This window comes from Oncorhynchus gorbuscha, linkage group LG25 (assembly GCF_021184085.1).
Source record: "Oncorhynchus gorbuscha isolate QuinsamMale2020 ecotype Even-year linkage group LG25, OgorEven_v1.0, whole genome shotgun sequence".
NCBI lineage: Eukaryota > Metazoa > Chordata > Actinopteri > Salmoniformes > Salmonidae > Oncorhynchus > Oncorhynchus gorbuscha.
Window position 1 is genome coordinate 25,602,155 of NC_060197.1, and position 18,298 is coordinate 25,620,452.

Genomic DNA, 18,298 nt, shown 5'->3' on the forward strand with positions numbered 1-18,298 from the left:
GACCAAGGAGATGATTGTGGACTACAGGAAAAAGAGGACCGAGCCCGCCTCCACTCTCATCGATGGGGCTGCAGTGTAGCAGGTTGAGAGCTTCAAGTTCCTTGGTGTCCACATAACCAACAAACTAACATGGTCCAAGCACACCATGACAGTCATGAAGAGGGCACAACAAAACCTATTCCCCCTCAAGAGACTGAAAAGATTTGGCATGGGTCCTCAGTTCCTCAAAAGGTTCTACAACTGCACCATCAAGAGCATCCTGACTGGTTGCATCACAGCCTGGTATGGCAAGTGCTCGGCCTCCGACCGCAAGGCACTTCAGAGGGTAGTGGGAAACAATGGGAAAATGCAGTGGAGCTGGCTTCAAGGTCCAGAGTTGAGTTTGAGGGGCCTATAGTATCCCAACATACTCGAGAATAGCTTTTTACATTTTTTATTATGAAGGAGCAAACATGTCTAAAAACCTGTTTTTTCTTTGTCATTATGGGGTATTGTGTTAAACATTCTGGGGCCAAGCTTCCTGTCATCCAGGACCTTTATACCAGGCGGTGTCAGAGGAAGAACCTAAAAATTGTTAAAGACTCCAGCCACCCTAGTCATAGACTGTTCTCTCTGCTACTGGAGCACCAAGTCTAGGTCCAAGAGGCCTCTAAACAGCTTCTACCCCCAAGTCATAAGACTCCTGAACATCTAATTAAATGGCTACCCAGACTATTAGCATCCCCCCTTTTAGACCTCTGCTACTCTCTGTTGTTATAATCTATGCATCGTCACTTTAATAACTCTACCTACATGTACATATTACCTCAACTAACTGGTGCCCCTGCACATTGTCTCTGTACCGTTAACCCCCTGTATATAGTCTCGCTATTGTCATTTATTGCTGCTCTGTCACAAATCTCTTCGTCGTATGAGGAGGAGTAGGAAGGACCTGACCAATATGCAGCGTGGTAAGTGTCCGTGTTAATTTATTAGACTGAACACACGATACAAAATCACAAAGTGAAAGGAAGAAACGAAACAGTTCTGTCAGGTGAATACACAAAACAGAAAACAACTACCCACCAATCATAGTGGGAACACAGGCTACCTAAGTATGGTTCTCAATCAGAGACAACAATTGACAGCTGCCTCTGATTGGGAACCATACCAGGCCAAAAGCAGAAATATAAAACATAGAACAAAAACATAGAATGCCCACCCCAACTCATGCCATGACCAACCTAAAACAGAGACATAAAAAAGGAACTAAGGTCAGGACATGACAGTACCCCTTCCCAAAGGTGCGGACTCCGGCCGCAAAACCTAACCCCATAGGGGAGGGTCTGGGTGGGCATCTGTCCGCGGTGGCGGCTCTGGCGCGGGACGTGGACCCCACTCCACCATAGTCTTGGCCCACTTAAGTGGCACATTTGGAGCGGTGACCCTCACAGCCGACCTCGGACTGGGGACCCTTGCAGCGGTCCCCGAATAGACGGGAGATTCCGGCAGCGCCGGGCAGGCGGGAGACTCCGGCAGCGCCGGCGTGAAGGGCGACTCCAGCAGCTCCTGACGGACGAGCGGCTCTGGCAGCTCCTGACTGACGGGCAGCTCTTATTATGCTGCGCTGTCGTTCGCTACGTTCTTTAGTCATTTGTGTGATGAAGGAAAAGACGGGCATTGTACAAAACAAATTCATCAGCAATTGGATGATTTCTAAACAATCACAGTGTCAAAGCCAATGAAGAATTTTCAAATCGCCACTTTACCCAAGTGATTTCAGGCTCTGGCCCAACTCAGGGGTAGCTGGACCAATCAGATGGCCCTGAATGTGTTTGCATTCGGTGAAGGGTCAGGGAGGTACTCAGATCCAGGAATCTGAGTACCTCAGATCAGTACCTTTGATCATTACCATCAATCAAACCAAATCAAACCTGATTTCCATGTTTTACAAAAGTAAATCCATCGCACGTCTATTTCTGAGACCCACAGCATGAATAATACTGTGTTGCCTTGCTTTAAGATAAAAGGATAAGAAAAACGTTATTGTCCATTATGTTTACACAGAATGAAAACTATAATATTTCTTACGGAAAGAAGTATGTTCAATAGGAAACCGATTTTAGCAGGTGGGTCCTTGCTTCATGGCGTGTGCATTTCCAAGACTGTGTCCCTGTTCTAAAACTGATATTTTATATTTGTTTTGGAAGTTACAAGCCTGTAACCTTGAACATAGACTGCTGACACCCCCCGTGGAAGTCATATGAATTGCATCCTGGGAGGTAATTTTCAGAATGCCCTTGTACTTGCCATTGTAAAGAGCATGGTCTCAAAAACAAAAATTCAGATTGGTTTTTCTTTGGATTTTCTCCGACCATATCTATTGTGTTATATTCTCCTACATCATTTTAACATTTATACAAACTTCAAAGTTTTTTTTTCCAATGGTACCAATTATATACATATCCTGGCTTCAGAGCCTGGGCTCTGAAGTGACAGTTACAGGGATGGTAAAAACAGCAGTGGTGTAAAGTACTTAAGTAGTACTTTAAATTATTTTTATTTAAGATGTTTTTTGGGGTATCTGTACTTTACTTAACTATTTTTCTTTTGCCAACTTTTACTTCACAACAAGAAAATAATGTATTTTTTACTCCATACATTTTCCCTGACACCTACTCTTACATTTTGTCTGGAAAATAGTCCAATTCACACTTATAAAGAGAACATCCCTGGTCAACCCTGCTGCCTCTACTCTGGCGGACTCACTAAACACAAATGTTTAGTTTATAAATGTGTTGGGAGTGTGCCTCTGGCTGTCCTTCAATAACAATTAAAAAGTAAAATAAATTGTGCCCTCTGGTTTGCTTAATATAAGGAATTTCAAATAGTTTTTACTTTTGGTACTTAAGTACATTTCAACAAATCCATTTACATTTGATACTTAAGTATATTTAAAACCAAATACTATTAGACTTTTACTGAAGAAGTATTTTACGAGGTGACTTTCACTTTTCCTCAAGTATGACTATTGAGTACGTTTTCCACCACTGAAAAACAGCTTGATAGCGGTAGCAACATCAGGGAAACTGAGCAGAAGGGAGTTACAGCAGTTCTGTAACATCTTTAATTGAGCCACTTATCCTCCTTAATTGCTGGTCTCAATACGTTCTGGAAAGAGATTAGGTGTATATGAAGCTCTGGGGACAGGTCGTCTGGATACTGGACAGCCAATAAATTGGCAGATGCAAACAGATTATCACCTTCAGCAGACAGCAGTTCTTGAGGGCTTGAATAAAAAAAAGCTGTTTGCGATTTAGTACATACTGGTGAACCGGCATTTGAGTTGTGTAGTTGCAATATCAACAGTCCCTCATCTTTGGTACACTATATACAAACGTATGTGGACACCCCTTTGAATAAGTGGAGTCAGCTATACAGGTGTATAAAATTGAGCACACAGCCATGCAATCTCCATAGACAAGACATTGGCAGTAGAATGGCCTTACTGAAGTCCGTTCATTAAATTTCTGCTCTGCTAGAGCTTTCCCGGTCAACTGTAAGTGCTGTTATTGAGAAGTGGAAACGTTTTGGAGCAAAGCCGCGAAGTTGTAGGCCACACAAACTCACAGATCACCACGCACAATGCCAAGCATCAGCTGGAGTGGTGTGAAACTCACCGCCATTGGACTCTGGAGCAGTGGAAACGTGTTTTCTGGAGTGATGATTCATGCGTCACATCTGGCAGTCTGGCGGACGAATCTGGGTTTGGCGGATGCCAGGAAAACGCTACCTGTCCCAATGCATAGTGCCAACTGTAAAGTTTGGCAGAGGAGGAATAATGGTGTGGAGCTGTTTTTCATGGTTCAGGCTAGGGCCCTTAGTTCCAGTGAAGGGAAATTGTAACATTACAGAATGAAATTATATTCTAGACAATTCTGTGCCTCCAAATTCGTGGCAACAGTTCGGGGAAGGCCCTTTCTTGTTTCAGTATGACAATGCCCCCATGGACAAAGCGAGGTCCATACAGAAATGGTTTGTCGAGATCGGTGTGGGATAATTTGACTGGGCTGCAGAGCCCTGACCTCAACCTCATCAAACACCTTTGGGATGAATTGGGGTGCCGACTGCGAGCCAGGCCTAATCGCCCAACATCAGTGCCCGACCTCACTAATGCTCTTGTGGCTGAATGGAAGCAAGTCCTCACAGCAATCTTCCAACATCTAGTGGAAAGCCTTTCCAGAGGAGTGGAGGCTGTTATAGCAGCAAAGGGGGGACCAACTCCATATTAATGACCATGATTTTGGAATGAGATGTTCAACAAGCAGTCCACATACTTTTGGTCATATAGTGTATATAACTAATAAATGCCTCATGAGCTCAGTTCAACAGTCACCTCCTCAGATCACAAAACATCAGAACCCCAAATCTTGTTTTACTCCATTATTTGCAAACAATGTAATTGTAAACGAACACTATATAGCCTCTAAAGATGGTTAAAAATATAATTTTGATCTCATGAGTGGCCAGTCCTTCCATCCGTAGACCTGTCTGAATTTGAGTGTTTTTACATTTCTTTCTCCCTCAGCTGTTTACCGAAAAAGTGTTGGGGTGTCCACTTTGTTGTTGTTTGTACTGCAAAGGGGTATACTAGCCACCGTGCTTCTGCGTTGCTTGCTGTTTGGGGTTTTAGGCTGGGTTTCTGTATAGCACTTTGACATCTGCTGAAAAAACAGCTTCATAAATATATTTGATTTGTTTAGCATACCCCTCAGATCTGTAAGATTCCCATTATACAGTGTACTACTGTTTGATCATTACCTCGTCATTCAAATCATATCAAACTTTATTTACACAGGCTTTACAAAAGTAAATGAATCACACATCTATCTATCTGTAACGCAGACCATGAATGATCCAGAGTTGCTTTGCTTTCCTAGGAGTGTTATACACATCCTGTTTTTTTTATTCCCATCTTCAGACAGATGTCTTTGTCCGAATTATCTTTCCTTTCAGTTTTCATCCTGTTTTCTTTCTTTGTGGACTTTATGCACATGCTTCAGCAGATACGCCTTGTGAGTGAATCTTAAACCACAGACTGCACAGCCATGTTGTTTCACTCCTTTGTGAGTGAGTGTATGAGTGGTTAGGTTCCCCTTGAGACGGAAGCTTTTCCCACAGTCGCCACAGCTAAACGGTTTCTCTCCTGTGTGAGTCAGTATATGCCTCCTTAGGTCCCCCTTCTGACTGAAGCTTTTCCCACAGTCGCCACAGCTAAACGGTTTCTCTCCTGTGTGAGTCAGTATATGCCTCCTTAAGTCCCCCTTCTGATTGAAGCTTTTACTGCAAAAATTACAGCTAAATGGTTTCTCTCCTGTGTGAGTCAGTACATGTCTCCTTAAGTCACCCTTCTGAATAAAGCACTTCCCACAGTCACCACAGCTAAATGGCATCTCTCCTGTGTGAATACGCATGTGCATGGACAGATTTCCTTTTTGTTTGAATGTCTTGCCATAAAAGGGGTAGTTGCAGGGTTTCCCCATTGGTGGGCTGGGATCCAATGTTGGGCTGGGATCCAATGGTGGACTGCTGTCAAGTCCTACTGGGTTGCTGCTTATGGCTGAGCTGTGGATAGAGGCATTGTTTGGATTATCTGGAGGGTCACAGGAAATGTCGAAACCCTTCAGGTGGGTCACAGTGGCAAAAGGTTCAGGATCCACTCGTTTAGAGTCAATATCTACGTGCTCCACAATCTGGGTTTTAGGAAGAGTCAAGGACCAAAGTGGGTCCTCCTGATCACATTCACTTTTCACACAGGAAGGAGTGAATTTGAACTCTATGATATCAGGCTCCAGCCCTTGAATCTGCTCTCCCTCTATAATCTGTGTGGGCTTTGGGTCCTCCTGCACCAGACTGGGATTCCACTCTTGCTCACAGTGCTGCTGCTCAGGTGGATCCTCCTCTTCAGCGACAGCAAGAGAGAGAGGCAGGGAGCCTGGAGGGAAGGAGAGGAAGAGCAGAATGAAATAGAACACTTGAATCATACAGGTGAATTATAGATCTCTATGATCTAATACAGCCATTCGATGTGCCTGAGGGCAGATAGCTAGGGCCAGCTTCTAGAACGAGATTGTATCTTAGTCAAGCAGTAATAACACTAGCCCAGTATGCAACTTATTTACCGACCTGTATCTGTGCATGTTTGACGACGCTCAAACGGTACTTCCATTGTCAGCGAACGGTTCTGATAAGGAATGCCTTTGTATACGTCGCCGAGTGGTATGAATAAGGAATTGATTATAAAGGATTTATTTTAGTAGGTTACTATTTTTTCGATTATTTATCATGGGTGCCTATTTACATTGTCAGGTTGTATTATTGTCTGTTTTACCTATGAGGGGATTTGATTATATGGCCCAGGTTACACCGATGGGAGGCCTCCCGGCTGTGAGCCAGAGCCAGGTGCCCCGGCCAAAGTAGTGATGTGCAGTTCACAAATGATTCCTTATTTTTGGGACGACTCTTTTTTTACCTACTCGAGAGTGATGATTCGTTTTTCTGAGTAACTCGTTCATTTTAGTCGTTCGTTTGACCTGCTGGTCATCTGATCATTTATCACTCCAGTGTTAATCTGCAAAATTGTAATTATTCGCCTACCCCCTCATGCCTTTTGCACACAATGTATATAGACTTTTTTTCTACTGTGTTATTGACTTGTTAATTGTTTACTCCATGTGTAACTCTGTGTTGTCTGTTCACACTGTTATGCTTTATCTTGGCCAGGTCGCAGTTGCAAATGAGAACTTGTTCTCCACTAGCCTACCTGGTTAAATAAAGGTGAGAAAAAAAATGGGGAAAAAAAGAACTCTACAGCAGGATTAATACGCGCTTCTCTAGTGACGTGCTTACAACATCAGTATGGAATATATGCGCGCTGGCAAAATAGATCGTGCTGCAGGCAGCATAAATAAATAAAAAATACATGTTTTGAACTGATAATTGTTCGCAGGGTGAAATAATTCATGCAATTAATTGATCATTGAATGTTATGATGGACAAACCTTTGTTGAACCAAAACATACACAGCCTTTCCTCAACCAACTCGAACGCGAGAGTGAATCGTCACGGGTGCTGCAGTCCGCAAAATATATTGTGCTTATCGCCCTCGCGGCAGTCAAGCAATGCATTCCGAAGAGTTGTTCACAATCTAGTCCGGTTGTGGCCACAACTTGACCTATCATATTGTTATTTTGGTGTTTACATATTCCATTGGTCAGCGCAACATGTCCTCAGAATCTATTTGTTGGTCATTCTACAACTTATATATCAATCACGTCATGGCTTTTATTCACATATGTATGGTTCTACTTTTAGCAATACCGACGCATTTTTCAAATGTAATTCCATTGTCCTTCAAGTGTTGCCGAATATCCTCCCTACCTCAGTTTGCTACTTAATTCATGCACTTTGGTTGGAAAGTGAGGTAGTGGCAGTGATCCCTTCCCTTTGCATCCCAGATTGGTGCCCAGGAAATCATTCAATCCAATTATTAGACGTGAACATCCCACCTCCAAATCAAAACCAAACATGGATGTCAATGTTTGCGCAGGGTGTGAAAACACGCTTCGTTCTACAACCTGTCTGCAGTAGCATGGTGCCCGTATTGCCAGGCTGATTAGCTAGGACAAACAGGTGTGAAACACAGACAGGTGTGCTCACAAAGGAAGAACAACATGGAATCCATGTTTAGTGTTGATTTGGAGGTGGGGTGGTATAGCATCTAGGTACGTTCACAGGTGGGGGTCTGCACCTGCCCCGTTCTCCCTCCTACTCGCCAATAGCCCCCCGGGTGGTGGTATAAAATATATATATTTTTTGGTACAGTTTTTGTCGTTGTTGTTCTGATCCCACTGCCCCCAAGTCATTGTGACGTCAAGTTCGCCACCCCTACCCTGTCTGTTGGTCTGCCCTGTATGAAGCTGGGTTGTGCCTTCCCCCCAGTCTGCTCTGTACGGTGATTGCGTGCGTCCGGTACCCAAACATACACTGCTTGAAATACAGTCACCGGTCGAGTGTGTGTACCAAGTTTAGCTACATAGTTTAGCTACCAGAAGTGAAATGACAACATCATATTTTTGTATAAAATATCTAACAATGAAAGACAACGATTGCTGTTTTGAATTTGGTCAAGTTAGTGTGGGAAAGGTGGAAAAAACAATTGTTATCATCAATGATGATAGGCCACCAGGTACAGACAACAATGATGACAAACTATTGAGAATGGTAGCAGACTCAATAGTTTGTATTGAGCAGACTCAATGTATTGCCACGCCTATTTGCAATATTTTAAACTAAAGCCTAAATGAGTGTGTGTCTATTGGCGTGCAGGGAAGCTAAAGTAATTCCCAGGGGTGAAAGGAAGCCGGAGCGGTCCGGTACGGAGTACTGGTCAAATAAATAGTGGGGGTACGCCGTACCCATAAAACATGAGCCTATCACAATAATTAAACAGATTTCAAGAAAACTGTAAGCCATTGCACTATTATCATATTAGCATACACTACAGTTAAGAACGTGTGGTATGTCAGTGAACAGCATGCAGCCAAAACAGGTCTTTCACAATATTTGAAAAACAATGGCAGGAAAACACAGGTTGGAAAGCAAATGGCTCCTGCTGAAAATAGAAGACTAATCTGTCTGTAAGCTACAATGCAAAACAAGAGAGAGAGATAGGCTTTTGGCATGAGCACATCGGCCATCGCTGGTGACTGAGCTGCGCATCATTGGGTGAGTCAGTGAAACTGGCAGTGGCGTGTATTCATAGATGCCAAGGGATGCCAGTGTTCCCCAAAATAATTACTTACAAAAAAACAAAAAATTTATTTCCTCTCTGTGTTTCATCATTTTCCTTGAATTCGCAAGAGGATGAATGTATCTCACCGAGGGGAAAGCATCCGCGTGAGGGAAACAGCACCCCCCTGTCTCTGTATATGTAGACCATCTATCTGATGCTGTCTGGTCAAAAAGAGTATGACATCGTCGCCGCCCGTAGCATTGAATGCAAGGGAAGCCAGCGAGCATTTGGCTTCCCTTGATAAAAAAGTATTAAATAATAGCGAATCAGCATTGAACTGAACCGAGTGAGCTCAACTGTGAATGGTCCTGGTGCACCAAAAAAAAAAACAGTGTCAAGGGAAGCTAGTTTGGATTTGGCTTCACACCAATCACATCACCGCGAGAGCATTACATTTACATTTTACATTTAAGTGATTTAGCAGACGCTCTTATCCAGAGCGACTTACAAATTGGTGCGTTCATCTTATGACATCCAGTGGAACAGCCACTTTAAAATATTGCATCTAAATCTTTTAAGGGGGGGAGGTGAGAAGGATTACTTTATCCTATCCTAGGTATTCCTTAAAAAGGTGGGGTTTCAGGTGTCTCCGGAAGGTGGTGATTGACTCCGCTGTCCTGGCGTCGTGAGGGAGTTTGTTCCACCATTGGGGGGCCAGAGCAGCGAACAGTTTTGACTGGGCTGAGCGGGAACTGTACTTCCTCAGTGGTAGGGAGGCGAGCAGGCCAGAGGTGGATGAACGCAGTGCCCTTGTTTGGGTGTAGGGCCTGATCAGAGCCTGGAGGTACTGAGGTGCCGTTCCCCTCACAGCTCCGTAGGCAAGCACCATGGTCTTATAGCGGATGCGAGCTTCAACTGGAAGCCAGTGGAGAGAGCGGAGGAGCGGGGTGACGTGAGATAACTTGGGAAGGTTGAACATCAGACGGGCTGCGGCGTTCTGGATGAGTTGTAGGGGTTTAATGGCACAGGCAGGGAGCCCAGCCAACAGCGAGTTGCAGTAATCCAGACGGGAGATGACAAGTGCCTGGATTAGGACCTGCGCCGCTTCCTGTGTGAGGCAGGGTCGTACTCTGCGGATGTTGTAGAGCATGAACCTACAGGAACGGGCCACCGCCTTGATGTTAGTTGAGAACGACAGGGTGTTGTCCAGGATCACGCCAAGGTTCTTAGCGCTCTGGGAGGAGGACACAATGGAGTTGTCAACCGTGATGGCGAGATCATGGAACGGGCAGTCCTTCCCCGGGAGGAAGAGCAGCTCCGTCTTGCCGAGGTTCAGCTTGAGGTGGTGATCCGTCATCCACACTGATATGTCTGCCAGACATGCAGAGATGCGATTCGCCACCTGGTCATCAGAAGGGGGAAAGGAGAAGATTAATTGTGTGTCGTCTGCATAGCAATGATAGGAGAGACCATGTGAGGTTATGACAGAGCCAAGTGACTTGGTGTATAGCGAGAATAGGAGAGGGCCTAGAACAGAGCCCTGGGGGACACCAGTGGTGAGAGCGCGTGGTAAGGAGACAGATTCTCGCCACGCCACCTGGTAGGAGCGACCTGTCAGGTAGGACGCAATCCAAGCGTGGGCCGCGCCGGAGATGCCCAACTCGGAAAGGGTGGAGAGGAGGATCTGATGGTTCACAGTATCGAAGGCAGCCGATAGGTCTAGAAGGATGAGAGCAGAGGAGAGAGAGTTAGCTTTAGCAGTGCGGAGCGCCTCCGTGATACAGAGAAGAGCAGTCTCAGTTGAATGACTAGTCTTGAAACCTGACTGATTTGGATCAAGAAGGTCATTCTGAGAGAGATAGCGGGAGAGCTGGCCAAGGACGGCACGTTCAAGAGTTTTGGAGAGAAAAGAAAGAAGGGATACTGGTCTGTAGTTGTTGACATCGGAGGGATCGAGTGTAGGTTTTTTCAGAAGGGGTGCAACTCTCGCTCTCTTGAAGACGGAAGGGACGTAGCCAGCGGTCAGGGATGAGTTGATGAGCGAGGTGAGGTAAGGGAGAAGGTCTCCGGAAATAGTCTGGAGAAGAGAGGAGGGGATAGGGTCAAGCGGGCAGGTTGTTGGGCGGCCGGCCGTCACAAGACGCGAGATTTCATCTGGAGAGAGGGGAGAAAGAGGTCAGAGCACAGGGTAGGGCAGTGTGAGCAGAACCAGCGGTGTCGTTTGACTTAGCAAACGAGGATCGGATGTCGTCGACCTTCTTTTCAAAATGGTTGACGAAGTCATCTGCAGAGAGGGAGGAGGGGGAGGATTCAGGAGGGAGGAGAAGGTGGCAAAGAGCTTCCTAGGGTTAGAGGCAGATGCTTGGAATTTAGCGTGGTAGAAAGTGGCTTTAGCAGCAGAGACAGAGGAGGAAAATGTAGAGAGGAGGGAGTGAAAGGATGCCAGGTCCGCAGGGGAGGCGAGTTTTCCTCCATTTCCGCTCGGCTGCTCGGAGCCCTGTTCTGTGAGCTCGCAATGAGTCATCGAGCCACGGAGCGGGAGGGGAGGACCGAGCCGGCCTGGAGGATAGGGGACATAGAGAGTCAAGGGATGCAGAGAGGGAGGAGAGGAGGGTTGAGGAGGCAGAATCAGGAGATAGGTGGGAGAAGGTTTGAGCGGAGGGAAGAGATGATAGGATGGAAGAGGAGAGAGTAGCGGGGGAGAGAGAGCGAAGGTTGGGACGGCGCGATACCATCCGAGTAGGGGCAGTGTGGGAGGTGTTGGATGAGAGCGAGAGGGAAAAGGATACAAGGCAGTGGTCGGAGACTTGGAGGGGAGTTGCAATGAGGTTAGTGGAGGAACAGCATCTAGTAAAGATGAGGTCGAGCGTATTGCCTGCCTTGTGAGTAGGGGGGAAGGTGAGAGGGTGAGGTCAAAAGAGGAGAGGAGTGGAAAGAAGGAGGCAGAGAGGAAAGAGTCAAAGGTAGACGTGGGGAGGTTAAAGTCGCCCAGAACTGTGAGAGGTGAGCCGTCCTCAGGAAAGGAGCTTATCAAGGCATCAAGCTCATTGATGAACTCTCCGAGGGAACCTGGAGGGCGATAAATGATAAGGATGTTAAGCTTGAAAGGGCTAGTAACTGTGACAGCATGGAATTCAAAGGAGGCGATAGACAGATGGGTAAGGGGAGAAAGAGAGAATGACCACTTGGGAGAGATGAGGATCCCGGTGCCACCACCCCGCTGACCAGACGCTCTCGGGGTGTGCGAGAACACGTGGGCGGACAAAGAGAGAGCAGTAGGAGTAGCAGTGTTGTCTGTGGTGATCCATGTTTCCGTCAGTGCCAAGAAGTCGAGGGACTGGAGGGAGGCATAGGCTGAGATGAACTCTGCCTTGTTGACCGCAGATTGGCAGTTCCAGAGGCTACCGGAGACCTGGAACTCCACGTGGGTCGTGCGCGCTGGGACCACCAGAGTAGGGTGGCCGCGGCCACGCGGTGAGGAGCGTTTGTATGGTCTGTGCAGAGAGGAGAGAACAGGGATAAACAGACACATAGTTGACAGGCTACAGAAGAGGCTACGCTAATGCAAAGGAGATTGGAATGACAAGTGGACTACACGTCTCGAATGTTCAGAAAGTTAAGCTACGTAGCAAGAATCTTATTGACTAAAATGATTAAAATGATACAGTACTGCTGAAGTAGGCCAGCTGGCAGTGGGTGCGTTGTTGACACTACACTAATCAAGTCGTTCCGTTGAGTGTAATAGTTTCTGCAGTGTTGCTATTCGGGGGCTAGCTGGCTAGCTAGCAGTGTTGTTTACGTTACGTTGCGTTAAAAGAACGACAATAGCTGGCTAGCGAACCTAGAAAATCGCTCTAGACTACACAATTATCTTTGATACAAAGACGGCTATGTAGCTAGCTACGATCAAACAAATCAAACCGTTGTACTGTAATGAAATGAATGAAATGAAGTGAAAATGTGATACTACCTGTGAATGCGACCGGGTAGTTGAGTTCTATACAGAAGACGTTGGCTAGCGTTGGCTAGCTAGCAGAGTCACCCACGTTAAGGACGACAAATAGCTGGCTAGCTAACCTCGGTAAATTAAGATAATCACTCTAAGACTACACACTCTAAACCTAAACAACCTAAACAACACGATGAAACGAAGACAGCAAAGGCAGCTATGTAGCTAGCTAACACTACACTAATCAAGTCGTTCAGTTGAGTGTAATAGTTTCTCCAGTGCAGCTAATCAGTGGACGTTAGCTAGCTGGCTAGTGAAGACTACGTTAGGACGGCGAAATACGATAATTACGCAATTATCTTTGATACAAAGACGGCTATGTAGCTAGCCGAAGAAATTGCTAAGATTAGACAAATCAAACCGTTGTGATATAATGAAATGAATAGTGGTAGCTGCTTTTTTCTTTGCGACTTGCTGTAACTCTCCGTGGTTCTAAATCAATAGTTTAGTAGTCTGAAAATGTAGTAAACATCAACTTGTTTGACAATGTTGTAGGTCATCTAACTGTTTGTTACATGCAATATGCTTTGTGGACTTCACCGAACAGAGGTTGCTCTCTGATATGTGAATATACAGTATTTTATCAACTCAGCAAAAAAAAAGAAACGTCCCCTTTTCAGGAGCCTGTCTTTAGAAGATAATTAGTAAAAAGCCAAATAACTTCACAGATCTTCTTTGTAAAGGGTTTAAACACTGTTTCCTATGATTGTTCAATTAACCATAAACAATTAATGAACATGCAGACTCTGAAAAACACCAGAGGAAAGATGCCCAGGGTCCCTGTAAATCTGCGTGAATGTGCTTTAGGCATGCTGCAAGGAGGCATGTAGACTGCATATGTGGCCAGGGCAATACATTGCAATGTCCCGTACTGTGATATTCCTAAAACAGCGCTACAGGGAGAAAGTACGGACAGCTGATCGTCCTCGCAGTGGCAGACCATGTGTAACAACACCTGCACAGAATCGGTACATCCGAACATCACACCTGCGGGACAGGTACAGGATGGCAACAACAACTGCCCTAATTACACCAGGAACACACAATCCCTCCATCAGTGCTCAGACTGTCCGCAATAGGCTGAGAAAGGCTGGACTGAGGGCTTGTAGGCCTGTTGTAAGGCAGGTCCCCACCAGACATCACCGGCAACAACGTTGCCTATGGGCACAAACCCACCGTCTCTGGACCAGACAGGACTGGCAAAAAGTGCTCTTCACTGACGAGTCGTGGTTTTGTCTCACCAGTGATGATGGTCGGATTCGCGTTTATCGTTGAAGGAATGAGCGTTACACTGAGGCCTGTACTCTGGAGTGGGATCGATTTGGAGGTGGAGGGTCCGTCATGGTCTGGGGCGGTGTGTCACAGAATCATCGGACTGAGCTGGTTGTCATTGCAGGCAATCTCAATGCTGTGTGTCACAGGGAAGACATCATTCTCCCTCATGTGGTACCCTTCCTGCAGGCTCATCCTGACATGACCCTCCAGCATGACAATGGCACCAGCCACACTGCTCGTTCTGTGCAAGACAGAAATGTTTCCTGCAAGACAGAAATGTCAGTGTTCTGCCATGGCCAGCGAAGAGCCCGGATCTCAATCCCATTGAGCATGTCTGGGACCTGTTGGATCGGAGGGTGAGGGCCAGGGCCATTCCCCCTAGAAATGTCCGGGAACTTGTAGGTGCCTTGGTGGAAGAGTGGGGTAACATCTCACAGCAAGAACTGGCAAATCTGGTGCAGTCCATGAGTTTAAATGGTACCTCATTCAGTTGATGGTGATTTTCTATGTAATACAACACTCACAGATTATAGTGAAAACAACACAATTATCACAACACATAGGTTGTAATGTTTTTTTTTCTGTCTTGGCTTCTCCAGGGTTGTACCCATGGATCACTACTGGAAACTGGATATCATTTTTAGGACTATAATTTACTCCTCATATAGGCTATTGATGGATTGATGGCTATTGATGGATTCAAGAAAAGGTTGTTTTATTTATCTCAGATTCTCTATTTGTCAGTGTCAAAGTAGCCTTTCATTTCAATAATTTGTGTGGTATTAAAAAACATTCTGCCAAAGTCTCCAGGTCTAAAAAGTGGTAGATGCTTCCCGTTCTTAAGTTTCATTCTTGAATCTTTTACTTTCAGTTTTGTACACCAGCTTCAAACAGCTGAAAATACTATATTTCCGATTATGGAAAATATATTTCACAGTGGTTTAGATGGTACAATGATTCTCTACACTATACTTGCTTGTTTTTTCACATAAACTGAAATTAGGTGAACTATTAGAATTTCAGTAACCAGGAAATGGAGGAGTGATTTCTGCATAGTACACCATTAAGAGCATTGAAGATAAATCACAATCTGTTCAACCTAATAATTAATTGCACACACCTGGTGTTCCAGGTCTAAATCAGTTCCTGATTAGAGGGGAACAATGGGAAAATGCAGTGGAGCTGGCTTCAAGGTCCAGAGTTGAGTTTGAGGGGCCTATAGTATCCCAACATACTCGAGAATAGTTTTTTAAATATTTTATTATGAAGGAGCAAACATGTCTAAAAACCTGTTTTTTCTTTGTCATTATGGGGTATTGTGTTAAACATTCTGGGGCAAAGCTTCCTGCCCACCAGGACCTCTATACCAGCCGGTGTCAGAGGAAGGCGCTTAAAATTGTCAAAGACTCCAGCCACCCTAAGCATAGACTGTTCTCTCTGCTACCGCACGGCAAGCGGTGCTGAAGCGCCAAGTCTAGGTCCAAGAGGCTTCTAAACAGCTTCTACCCCCAAGCCGGTGCCCCCTGCACATTGACTCTGTACCAGTACCCCCCTGTATATAGTCTCGCTATTGTTATTTTAGTGCTGCTCTTTCATTTCTTTTTACTTTTATTTCTTATTCGCATTATTATTTGTATTTTTTAAACTGCATTGTTGGTCAGGGGCTTGTAAGTAAGCATTTCACTGTAAGGTCTACTACACCTGTTGTATTCGGCTCATGTGACTAATAACATTGGACTTGATCAGACCGACAGCCTCGTTGCATCAATGCTGCGTAATAAATTCTGCAGTCAAACTTATACCAATTCATAGAAAATGACAGGTCCAATCAGCATCCTCTCAGAAATAATGGGTGGGTTTAGGGACAAAATCACACTTCCAAACACGGAGGGGATTCGATTAATATGGCATGGCTGCCCGGGTGGATGGACTTTGCACCGGGTGAAATGTGATTGTATTAGTTTTGGAACCTCCCTGCTGTGGCCGAAGGCGAAGTAGGCTCAAAACAAAAGTGAAGTAGGTTAAACACATGGAGTAACGAATAGGATTCAGTGTTTTCACATGTAAACGTGATTGCCTTTGATACAATTTTTTTTATTTTTATATCCCTTCCACATGAAGACTAGTTAGAAAACTCTAAAACCTATTTTATGGAAAAAAGAGATGTATGTTTCTGGACGATGCATCATGCCGCATTGTTGACAATATGACTGAGCGGCGCAATTACTGTTCGGTCTGAGCAGGGTTCCCCTCCCTCACCGGCTTCGCCGCGCGCCGAAAGACGTGGATGTTGATTAAGGCAGCCCCCACGCACCTCTCTGATTCAGAGGGGTTGGGTTAAATGCGGAAGATATATTTCAGTTGAAGGCATTCAGTTGTACAACTGACCAGGTATCCCCCTTTCCCATAGCCCGGTGCAACCTAGGCCAACTTAATCGAACAGTGCTTTGAACTAGGCCGTCCTCTGATTGGTTGACGGTGATCCAATCGCCGACCAGGCTAGTTATTCTTGGGCAAATCTAAAAAAAAGTATTTATTTGAATCCAGGTTTATCTGACGACATAATTAAGTTACACATAATATCGTCAGAGGGTGGAGGGGGACCTGTATCAGTGATCTTGACCTGATAGAGACAGATCACCTGCATAGATTGGAGCACCTTATGTACTCACCCATGGATATAACTGGTTATAACCAGGTATAACCGTGTACAAAACTACCGTAGATAGTTGCGGTCAAAACAACTCATGAAAGTGAATAAATACTTTGTAGAACTGAAATGAGAGAATCCAGCTACCCTCTGAATGTACACATGCTGCATTGGTGTGTAATTCTCCAATTTCTTTTATACAATTTCTATAATATCCTACAATATTCTATATGTGCAACTTGATATGATATTGTGGGTGCTATACCATTTGGTTTGAAGTGACAGAGGATTTTGTCATGTTTTGATACCACTCCCATTGTTTCACTTACAGCAATGCTAATGCTGGCTGTGGGGTAAGTACAGAAATAAAATTAAGCTATCTTTTTTTCCTTAATTAAAAAAAAAACAAATGCGTATTTAAACGTTCTGAAAACGAAATGATACTATTATAAATAATGTGGATTGGACTTTTGGGAAAAAGCTGCGCAAAGGAAACATATTTTCGTTTTACAGAATATGCAAATGAACTGTAATTTTGATCAAATAAAGTGTTTTAGTCAAGTTGGTTTTCAGATAACATTAATTACATGCATAGTTATGTTTTGATAAGACATTATTAGATGTTTTTGCTATGATTGATTTTTCCAATATTTTTTTTCCTGGGATCAAACTATGTTGGTAGCTTTAGGGGTTAAACAACTACGAAATTGTGATTACTGTTATGTCAAACAGTTGATTAATTGAGTAGAACTATAGCTATCTACCAGTGTATCTACATACGAACCTATTTTACATAGTTTTATCTCCTGTGTGATCCGCAGCATTCTCCGTAGCCGATCATTCTCCTCCTGGTACTCCGCCACCGTTTTCTCAACTGCCCCGACAATCTCCACAACAGCCGCCGTTAAACGCTCATTTAAAAACACATGCAACAGCTGTAGTTTAGACATGTTTAGTCGAATTATAGTTGTGCAGTCTATTCTGCTCAGCCAGTGTGTCTTATTTTCTCCACATAAGCAATGGAAAATAAAGTCGTCTACAATCCTACTTCCGTGTTGTAGTCTTTTTTTTTCTTTCTTTTTCACTCCTTGCTTCTGGTGGGTGGCGAACACAGAAACATACAACAGCGCAGCCAGCTGGATGGGAGTTTATTACTTTAGAAGGCAGCCTACAGACCAGATGTCAATGGAAACGATAACTAAACTACATATACTGTACACAAACAGTGTTTAACATAAGTATAGGATGATGTGGGAGAATCAATTCTTCACCAGGAGTCGACTGTATATCGGTACTCTATACAAGATTAAATCAATATCATTAAGTGTCATTATATTAAAATGTATGAGAAATACTATTGGCCAAATGGGATGGAGATCTTTTCTGAAAATGATACGTTTTTAATGCATCAATAACACCAGTCTGAGCCTTCTATTATCACCCTGAGAGACATTTAAAATCAAATCATCAGAAATTCCTGTTTCTACTTACCTGAAGAAATGTACATACTTTGAACAGCTGGCCTGTGAGCTTCCAACAATACTCTGTACTGTTTGAACATTGCATCATCGTCCAAATCATACTTGATTTA

At 44.4% G+C, this 18,298-nt stretch overlaps 1 protein-coding gene across 1 annotated transcript; it reads right to left on the reverse strand.

Moving 5' to 3' along the window:
• Window positions 1–4,807: 4,807 nt before the first annotated feature.
• Window positions 4,808–17,782, reverse strand: LOC124014157 (myeloid zinc finger 1-like). The gene is made up of 2 exons (XM_046328907.1): window positions 17,492–17,782; window positions 4,808–5,974 (listed from the first exon to the last, which is right to left on the reverse strand). Exons 1-2 carry the CDS (start codon window positions 17,655–17,657, stop codon window positions 4,992–4,994), a joined length of 1,149 nt encoding a protein of 382 aa, XP_046184863.1. The 5' UTR covers window positions 17,658–17,782; the 3' UTR covers window positions 4,808–4,991.
• Window positions 17,783–18,298: the final 516 nt, after the last annotated feature.